The 10656-nt window shown below is 45.9% G+C and overlaps 1 protein-coding gene across 1 annotated transcript in view; it reads right to left on the reverse strand.

The window, feature by feature from the left end:
• FRMD4A (FERM domain containing 4A) overlaps nucleotides 1–4840 on the reverse strand; it is a 276313-nt gene extending 271473 nt beyond the window's left edge. The window contains 1 exon segment of the mRNA XM_032473723.1: nucleotides 4302–4840. Within this exon segment, the coding sequence (XP_032329614.1) occupies nucleotides 4302–4460 (159 nt within the window). The 5' untranslated portion in view covers nucleotides 4461–4840.
• Between the last annotated feature and the right edge of the window lie 5816 nt (nucleotides 4841–10656).

Genomic DNA, 10656 nt, shown 5'->3' on the forward strand with positions numbered 1-10656 from the left:
CATCTTTTGTTCTAATGAGGTGACTCCTTGGGCTCCTGGATGGCTTCAGCCTGGGGGTTGGTCAACCAGAAAGACCAAGCCATGATTAGAAGCTTGAAAGCTTGGAAATCTCAACCCCACTCCCATCTGCTGGGAAGGAGAAAGGGGCTGGAGAATGAGTTAATGATTAATCATGTTTGGGTGATGAAGTTTCTGTAAAAAATCCCCAAAGTTCAGGGTTAGGGGAACTTCTGGTCTGGTGAACACACACCCACATGCTGGGATAGTGGTGTGCCCCAATTCCACAGGGACAGAAGCTCCTGCACTGAGGATCTTCCCAGACCTCACCCTGTGAATCTCTCCCTCTAGTCATTCATCTGTATCCTTTCTCATTTCCTTTATCATATAATAAGCTGGTAAATGTGTTTCCCTGAGTTCTGTGAGCTGTTCTAGCAAATGACTGAATCCAAGGAGGGGGTGGTGGGAAACTCCGATTTGTAGCCGAGTCAGCCAGAAGTTGTGGGAGCACAGGGGACCTGCTGCTTGTGACTTCTGTCTGAAGCTGGGCAGTCCTGTAGGACCAACCCCTCACCCTGAACCTGTGCTGACTCCAGGCAGTTAGTGTCAGAACTGCTTGGTGTGGAAAACCTACCCATTAGGCATCAGAAGCATTGTGAGTTGATACCAGCCTGAGGGAAAAGAAACACTGAGAGCTTTTTCTTACACAATTGCCTAAAGAAAATACATAACAGTGGCCATCAGTCACCTTACCACTAGCAAGTAAAGGCGCTCTTGATGAATCTTTCCCAAGATAAAAACACTAAGAATATAGTACAATAAAAAACAACAACAAAAACTAAAGCTAGAACTACCATATGATCCAGCAAGTCCACTCCTGGGTATACAGCTGAAGAAAATGAAAACACTAATTTGAAAAGACACACGCACCTCAATGTTCATGGCAGCACTCTTTACAAACAGCCAAGACATGGCAGCAACCTATCATCAAAGAGAACACAAATAACAAATGTTCAAAAGAATATGGAGAAAAGGGAATCCTTGTACACTTGTTGATGGGAATGTAAATTGGTGCAGCCACTCTGGAGAAAAGTATGGAGCTTCCTTTAAAAACTAAAAATAGAACTGCCACAGGACCCAGGAATTTTGGGTTTTGAAAAAAACCCCAAAACACTAATTTGAAAAGATACATGCACCCCAATATTCATAGCAGCATTATTTACAATTGCCAAGATAGGGAAACAACTAAGTGTCCATCAACAACAGATGAATGGATAAAGAAAATGTGGTGTACATATACACAATGGAATACTACTCAGCCATAAAAAAGAATAAAATGTTTCCATTTGCAGTAACATGGATGGACTTAGAGGGCATTAAGCTAAGTGAAATAAGTCAGACAGAGAAAGACAAATACTGTATGATAATACTTATATGTAGAATCTAAAAAAGACAACAAACAAATGAATATAAGAAAACAGACTCACAGATACAGAGAACAAACTAGGGGTTCCCAGTGGGGAGAGGAAAGGGGTGAAGGGCAAGAAATGGGTAGGGGATTGAGAGGTACAAATCACTGTGTATAAAACAGATAAGCAAGAAGGATCTATTGTATAGCACAGGGGAATATAGCCATTATTTTGTAATAACTTTACATGGAGTATAATCCATAATACTATTGAATCACTATGCTGTATGCTTGAAACTAATAAAATATTGTAAATCTACTAGACTCCAACAAAAACAACACTTCCCTTTTGCATTATATAGTATTTGCAGTACCCTTTCACAAATACCCCCTTATTTAACCTTTATACTCCTAGGAAGCTATCCTCTGCAGCCTATGAGAGAATGAAAGAATTCCTCAAAAGTCCTCCCTGAGCAAAATTAGTTACTCCCTGATCTTTCTTTGAAAATTCAGTTTGTTTTCTTCCCCAGCAGGCTGTGAGCTCCTGCGGTCAAGCGGGTATTTTGTTTTATGTGTCCCTTTAAACCAACCTTGCTTGCCAGTGTGGATGGGCCTAGGAGTAGGTAAAGCTGCCAAGGAGATGGTAAGTTCTGTCTGGGACTCCTTCAGTCTACCTTGGTCCAGTGCAGCTAATTTTTGCTTCCATTTTCCCTGCCTTCCTCAAGCTCTCTAGCCTGGTTATGTAGACAGCTAACTGGTCAACCTGGCCTCCTTGGTCAGTGGACTAGTTAGACTTACCATCCTGGCTTCTCCTTCAACAAATGCATTCCAGACCCACCTGTGGGAATGACCTGCTGGCTGCAGACAGACTGTGTGGGTCATAGGCATCTGTCCTCTGTGCTAACCAGCCTGGCTTGGCCAGAGACAAACTATGGACAAGCATGAGGTGTGATTAGCCTTTGAGTCCTAATTGCCTACCCAGGGCCAGCCACACAACCGCCATTCAGTGAGGGTCTGATGAACTGGTGAAGTAGGAATACTTTTTTTTTCCAGGTCTAGTAGCCAAAAATTCAATGTTCTCTTCAGCACACATATCACATGAAGGGAGGTCCTAAAAAAGCCCCCTGATGTGGGGCTGGCCCGCCCTGCTCACTTGGTTTAGAATCTTGATTTTTACGTAAGTTGATGAAATGGAGAGATGGCAAGTAGGAGACAGAGTGGGAGACCGAGGTAAGACGCCAGGGCTCCCAAACTCCTGAAGTCAGCAACAAATAAGACAGACTGATCCCGACTAAGGAATTACCCCCAAACACCAAGCTCCTTGAGATCTGACTCTAAACCAAGTCTTCAGAAAAATCATCAGACGGACAAGCAACCATGCTAGTTATCGCCTGCATCTCCCCTGGGGGAGATTTTTCCCCCCAGAATTGTTTCAGAGTCACCATTTGTCATTGGAAACATTGTGCAGACTTTTCAGATTGTTGTCAAATTCGGGAAGTCTTCTCCCAAGTTTCTTTTATAGATGATCCATTACAGGCGTGTTTGCTGTTTATAGTAAACCTATAGATATGTGCCCTTCAAACACAAGAATTCTGGGAAAAAACCCACCTCATTTCTAGAAGCCACTTGAATGGTCTTCATCCTGTCTGCCACAGGGCAGATGAAGACGCAGGAGTGGGGGCTCTGGGAGGGCTGTGGCTCCCTGAAGTCAGGGCTCCTGGGCACGTCTTCCCAGGAGCTGTCGCTTCAAGGCAAGTCGGGTTTGCCAGGAGGGGGGTGGGGGGTGGGAGCTACGTAGTCCTGTGTTGTTTAGCCATTACGGTTCATTAAGGGATTCTATGCCGCCAAATTACACCCCAAAATACAAAGGCCAGCTGTGCCTGCTTGCTTCCAAGCAGTATGGGGAGCCAGCTAACAAAGAGAGGGCCGAAACCACTCAAGCTGACTTAGGGAAATTAAATGTGGTACCAAAAGCCGTCGTCTGCGGAAGCGCTAGTGACACCTTCCTTCCAGAACCAGGGCAGGGGCGGAGCCACCCCCCTGCTAATTTACCTTCACCCTCCTTGGCCAGTCTGGTTCCATCCTCTCAGGTGCAGCTGCGCTGTCAGGACTGAGGCGTCCCCCCACCCCCCGTGGCTGGCAGGGGCCTGGCTTAACGCCCGGGTCTGGACAGATGGACAGGAAAGCAGACTCTGGTTTCCCCCTTTTTAAGAACTCTGGAGCCCTCGCCAATTGACTCAGAAGGGCCACCTTTCTGCAGAAAGCTTTCCCTCTTTCTCACATTTGAGAAGAGGCTGTGTGTGGATGTCTGAATTCAGAGGCTGCTAGGGAAGCCACCCGAGTGGGGGGAGGTGAGAATGGGGACCCGATGTGTTGCTCAGCACTCTTCCCTCCTCCCCTCCTGTCCCCCTACAGCCAACATCCCTCATCAGCTTGTCGCTACCCCTGCACCCTCCCCCCACCTCCACACACACACACACACACACACACACACACACACACACTTTGAGAAGGCAGCATTTCTTGAGAGAGGAGCATGAACTGGTGGAACGGGCATTCTCATCTTTGCGCCAGGAAAACCTGGGTGTAAATCACAGGGCTCTGTCATTTACCAGCTGAGTAACTGAACAACCTGCATCCATCCCTATTTCAACAAGCTCATCCCCCAGTGGTGACATACACACCTACGTTACTGGGTTATCTGAAAAACCGAATCAGGTCCTGCTTACAAAGCACCTCTCCCAGTGCCCGGCACCTCGAAGGTGCTGCACCACGGCAAACCCCTCCCTTTATTTATTACACATGATACCCGGGTGACCACCTTTACGCCCCTTCCCCAGCATTCCCCACGGATTGCTCATGCTGCAAAGAAACAGAAGAGGGCTTCTGGTCCCACCTGGTAGACAGCCCTGGAGATGCACCACGGCTTCAGCACCAGTTGCAGACCCCGCAGGTTCCCTCCTCGGCATGTCCTCAGCGCCCGGCGAGTCAGGCGCCACGCCAGCCGGTCCCAGCTACTCAGCAGGTCCTCGGAGCCCAGCGGCCCTGCAGCCATGCCAGCCCCTGGCCCCGCCTCTGCCCCTCGGTCCCAGGCCCCACACGCAGGGCTGTGTTCTTTCCCAAAGTTCAAATGTCACTAAGATATAATCAGCCCGGGAAAAATGCGATCAAAATAACTCTCTCTTGTTCCTGTCTCCTCACCCCCACCTTCCCTCACCACCACCCTCACTCATCTTCAGGGACTGTTTTCCCTCAAGGAGTAGCAAATGGCTCCTAAATTAAAATGTGGTCTCTCTGCCTCCGGGAACTCCCCAGAGATGAGGTAAAACTGAGCCTTCCTTCCGCAGATAATGGCACTGGGTGGACTGAGGCGGACACCCCGGCTGACTCCGGGGCAGGTCAAACAGAGCCTGGGGAGGAACGTGAACCCGGAGCCATCACTGTGTTCCTGCAGCTCCGGGATTCCATCCAGGGTGAGAGGGAAAGGGGACGGATTTGCAGCCTCCCTGCCAACATTCCCAAGGCATTCCATCTAGTCTCTTAACTCTTAAAACTTCGCGAATCAGAGGTTTTTTTTGTTTTTTTTTTGCACAGCGAAGCAAAAAATTCAGGTTTAGATCAACCCCGGAGAAACTGCTATTTCTGTGGGCAATTTGTAAAAACCCAAGGCATGGACTTTGAAAATTTCCCAAGTTTAGGTTAGGAAGAAAAGGGCAGTGGGAAAACTTATCTATTAGATTTAACATCCACATCTGCGATTTTGGAGGAAAGCGGGTAAAAGCGGGTAAAGGGAGTCTCTCCTTCTTCCCCAGGATGGGCCATCTTCTATAAGTGCTCTGTGACCTTATCACATCACAGGAAAGACATCCAGTTAAAGAACAGCTATTTGAGGTGTCAATCAAGTTCTTCTGAGTTTTGATTATTGTTGATTATTATTATTTATTATGATTGTTGTTTTGCTTATTTTTTTAACCATGTTTCATAAGGGCATCTGTATCCTAATTCAATTGATTATACACCAAAAGATGCGATTCCAGAGGGAGAAGGGGAGGGAATTGGCGGCAGAGGATTCAGACAAGACGACCTGTACAGTTAAGGGAAGAGCGTGTTTAGTCTCAATGTCGTTTTGAGTGCAGGGTAGTTACTGAGGCATATTTGCCTTCTGCTCATTCTTTTGATTGATTATCTTGTCTCTTCAACTTCAACCTTTAAGATCATCAGAAAAGTGGTAGAACACAATGCACACAGCTCGCAACACTAACTCCGGGAGTGTCCTGAAGTCAGACACGAGGCAGTCTGAACTCCCCCCTACCACTAACTGTGTGACCTTAGACAGATTACCTTCTCTGATTTAGTAGATCTTTATCTGTGAGATGGGATTCCCACCAACCTCTCAGGGCTGTTGTGGGGATTAAGTCACCAGATGTGAATAATGCAGGGTGTGGCGTATATTTGAATTTAATTTTTTTGAAGCATTTGCCATGATTAGATAATTCAAGGATATTATCTACTACTGAGAGATGAAGACTCTTGAGATCATTTCAAAATTGATGTTTCTCTAAATCATCTTCTCTGGATCCCTTTCTTCCTTTTGCTAGAGGATCCACGCACTAATTAATTTCATGAATAGATGAAGGTTATTTTCATTTAAACTCTTCTTTGATGAGTTTTATCATTTTTCCCTGAGTAATGGCTCCATGGATAAAACTGCATGATTTCATTCCTGAGTATTATTCCTTTATTTTCACACACCCCATAGTAAAGGATTGGGGTGGGGGTTACTAAGGAATCTTGTCTTTTTATAAACATTCCATCGGCAGAGATAATTTTACAAGAAAGAAGGAAGGGAGGGAAAGAGGGAGGGAGGGAGAAGGAAAGAAGAAAGAAAGGAGGAAAGAAAGAAAGAAAGGAGGAAAGGAAGAAAGAAAGAAAGAAAGAAAGAAAGAAAGAAAGAAAGAAAGAAAGAAAGAAAGAAAAGAAAAGAAAAGAAAGAAGAAGGAAGGAAGAAGAAGGAAGGAAGAAGAAGGAAAGAAGGAAGGAAAGAAGGAGAGAGAAAAAGAAAGAAGCTAAATTAAAAAAGAAATAGGGTGTGGAAAGTGATTGTTCCATTAACATTAGCTAACTGCCTTGGTATTTTCAAGAAAAAAGCAAAGGCAAGCTCTATCGTGGTTGGCTTTTGCCTCTGTCCCGAGACTCATGCTCTTCATCCTTTGGGGATTTTGGCTGTGAACCAGCCTCTTATCCAGAGCATGTAATTATGGAATAGTTGGGGACAGTTTTAAAGGCACTGTTTTACTCTCTGATTAAATAATGTGACTTTAAAAATTTTTTAAAAAGTGAAATATATACTTAGCTTATGGTCTGGGAATCTGTTAAGTTGAAAGGTGCCATAATAAGCTTTTTAAAAACATGCCTAAATATAAACATATTAATTCTTGAGAACAGCAAGACCTACTCAAACTGCCCTGATGTCTTTACCACACAAGGGCACAGGGATGTCCTCTGGGGAGACTTGCTCTGGATCTGCAGTCTGAGTCTGGTAGTAGCAGCAGGTGTCTTTGAGCCCACGGAAGCACAGGTTACAGGGACAGGGTGTGCCCGAGTGCCGGTGGAGGAGGCTACCCAGTTTCCTGGGCTCTGTCTCTTTAATCCTGTCTCTGATTCTGCCCTGGACTTTAGGCTGCTAATTCAGACATTCGCAGGGCAGCATCTGAGATGACAGCCTGTGCATGCAAATAGCACCACTACCATCGACCATGATGCTTTAAAAAGGGATTTATCATGCTTGGGGCAGTTAGATACAGATGTGCTGTGTCTGTGTGTCTGTGTGTCTGTGTGCGTGTGGGTACGTGTGTCTGTGTGTGTGTGCGTGCACCCTCATTTTACAGAGAAGGAGGTCAGAGTGACCTGTCCAGGTGACACGGACATTGCAGTGGTGCTGGGATGTGACACCAGGCTCACTAGGCAAGCCAACAACCTGGATTTGTCTTACTGACTCCCAGCTCCTTTTAAGTACTTTATTTTTTCTTCAAAAATAACAGAAAATCGGGGTTTTTCTAGGTGGTTTGCCACTTAGGCAGTTGATCACTTAACCTAAAGAGTAAAGAATCAGTGACCTGCTGGGTGTGAAGGGAGGGGAACATCATAAGATACCGGGAGAATGTAACCAAGAGCGGTTCTGCATTGTCCCTCCTTTCACGAGTCCAGGCATTGATTGGGTCAGTTGCTGCTCGTCTGCCTACTGTGTGCTCTGGAGTGACATCAATGGTAGGAAGGAAGGCTGGGATCTGTGGTTGCACATTTGGGAAGGGAATCGAACCTGGGGACTCTAAATCCAGGGCTGACCCTGTGGGGAGGCAAGCGTCGTGAAGCCAGGAGTTCCTGCCCGGGACAAAGGCAGGAGAGGCGGGTGGGACCTCGAAGTGCACATGGGGCCATGCAGGGCCCTGACTGGGCACCCCTCTCCCGGCTGCTCCCACCTGTGGCCCCACTATCTCGATCTCATGCCTTTGGGTTTTCCATCCCTGCTCCCAGACTCTCCTTTACTGTTTTTGTAAAGACAGAGGAATTTTTAAAAAAGCAATAAGTGCCTCTGCCTGACTCCAGGGATGTTTCCAGACATAATTACTGCTTTGAGAAGAACTTGGAAAAAATGCTAAGTTGGAAGTCACGTGTATCGCCACGATGAGTGAAATTTGCAAACACACCAGCGCACAGGAAATGGCACACATGCAGAGAAGTCTATTTATAGCAACGGAAGAAAATATTCAGAAATGCAATCTAGCTACCCCATCTTGATTATTCACTGATGACTTATTGACATCTCTTTTAGAAAATGTGAAGACTGACAGGAGAACCCCTACAATCTGTCAGGTCAAGGTCAGCTAGCAGGAGGCACAAGTAGCACTTTGGAAAAGATTCTCTTGAATGTGTTAACGTTATCCTTTACAGAACCTGAGGGTAAAGGGCAGTTTCTCCAACACTGAGGCCCCGCCCAGTTGAGACCCAACGCCAAGACATTTCAGCCAGAATTAAGGCCTTACTAAAAGCCACATCTGTTCTCTTGGAAGAACTAAGGAGAATATTCCAAAGTGAGCCTGAGAAGGTGTTGGAAAATCAGTGAATCCACATCATTGCATCATTGGGGCGGGGTGCAGCACAGGCGTGTTCAGAAACGTCCACCATCTTCAGGTTTTGTAGAAAGCAGGTTGCTTTTGGGTTTTGTGTACAGTTAACATTTCTGTGTGACATACGCTCTTAGCTACTAAATTCAACTTGAACTGCATATTCCCCTCCTGACTTCCAACCCAGGATCCAAATTAGGTTTGAATCTATCGTACATTTAGTTCTTCCATCTGTTGAATGTCTTTCTTATTAAAGCTCCTTGTGTAACCAAAACGCTGATCTGGGCAGAATTGGAGGCTTCAATCTTCAAATGAAGGTGGCCCATAATCCTTTGTTAGTATTCTAACCCCCCCCAACTTTATTGAGATATAATTGATATACTATACACGTCACCCATTTAAAGTGTACAATTCAATGGACTTCACCCATTTAAAGTGTACTGGATTGTACAACCCTCACCACGGTCTAATTTTAGAACATCTTTATCACCCCAAAATGAAACCACATCCCCATTAGAGAGGCGTCACCACTTCCCATTTTTTTCCCTCCTTCCCCCAGCCACCTGCAACCACTAATGTGCCTTCTACCTCTCTAGATTTGCCTGTTCTGGACACTTTACACGCATGTTGTCTTTGTGACTGGTTCCTTTTACTTAGCACGTTTCCAAGGTTCATCCCTGTTGTGACCCGTATCAGCACTTGACTTCTTTTTGGCTAAATAAAATTCCACTGGGTAGAGATAACGCAGTTGCTTCTCCATTCATCCATCGGTGGGTATTTGGGTTGTTTACACCCTGGGGTTATCATGAATCGTGCTGCTGTGGCCATTCATGCACAGGTTTTTGTGCAGATGTATATTTTTTATCTCTCTTGGGGAGATACCTAGGAGTGGCATGGCTGGATCATATGTTAACTCCAAGCGTAACCTTTTGAGGAACTGCCAAGTTGTTCTTGCATAGTGGCTGCACCATTTTACGTTCCCACCAGCCGTGTACGAGGGTTTTAATTTCTCCACATCCTTGCCAACCTCATCAATGCCTGTCCTTGATGATAGTCATCCTAGTGGATATGAAGTGATAGTGATCTTGCCTTCCTGATTGAGTTCTATGCATGGCCTTTGGGTAGGATGGGGTCCCACAGCCAGGAGACAGTGCTGCCTTTAGAGGGCCGACCTGCCCTCTTTCCTGACTGAACCCCAGGCCTGTAGATGGACTCCGAGGAAACCAGGACAGAGGGTGCAGGAGAGCCCAGAATTTCCCCTCCCCCTCCTTCTCCTTCTGCTCCTGACACTCTGACGCCCACCATCTGGGAAAAGTCCAAACACTTCTAGAAGTTCCCATTTGTCACTTTGTAATCCCAGCGCCAGCTCTTTGGGAAAAGGATATTTAGAAATAGTGCTTGTATGGTAAAGTGAGTGGGTGACCAGCAAAACTCAAACCCAAACAATCTTTTGAAACCCTGAGCCATTTTAGGCTGGCCCACTCACACATTTAATCCCATATTTGGGTCTGGAAAATGTCCCAGCTCTGACCAAGAGTCATCAGTACGTCACCATTCTTTAACCTGGGAACCCAAGAGAACCCGTTCATATAAATGCTAGGGAGTGCACTCTGATCATCTGCGGGTGGGTGAATAATTTTTAAAAAATGCTTAGCCGGGTACATAAAAATATTTTGGGTCCCTGGGAAAGTAGCAGAAAGGCAGGAGCTGCCCTCTGGCTTAAGCGCTGCAGAGCTGCACGCCAAGAGCTATGTTTAGACATATTCCCCCCCTCCACCCCAGCTCTACAAACCACTACACAAGGGATCCTGGGGCCATAAAAGTGATGTCATCCTATCAATTACCCTGGTTACGAAAGTCAGTTCTCATATACATGCCAGGCCCCAGTAGAAATAAAATCAAGGGCCTCCTGATTTTATTCCAGACCCTGAAGAGAAATTAAAGGCCCCCAGCTTCTCTCTTAATCTCTTATTATTTGGTTTCCATGGAACTCAGTGGCCCAGGATGGTTTTTGAACATATATTTTGCAAGTATGTGTTTATGTGATCACTGCCTTATGTGAAAATATAGACTCCCAGGTTCGTTTCGAGCTTGCAAACACTTGGAAAGATAAATGGTCTGGGGACT

The sequence above is a fragment of the Camelus ferus genome, chromosome 35 (assembly GCF_009834535.1).
Source record: "Camelus ferus isolate YT-003-E chromosome 35, BCGSAC_Cfer_1.0, whole genome shotgun sequence".
Taxonomy (NCBI): domain Eukaryota; kingdom Metazoa; phylum Chordata; class Mammalia; order Artiodactyla; family Camelidae; genus Camelus; species Camelus ferus.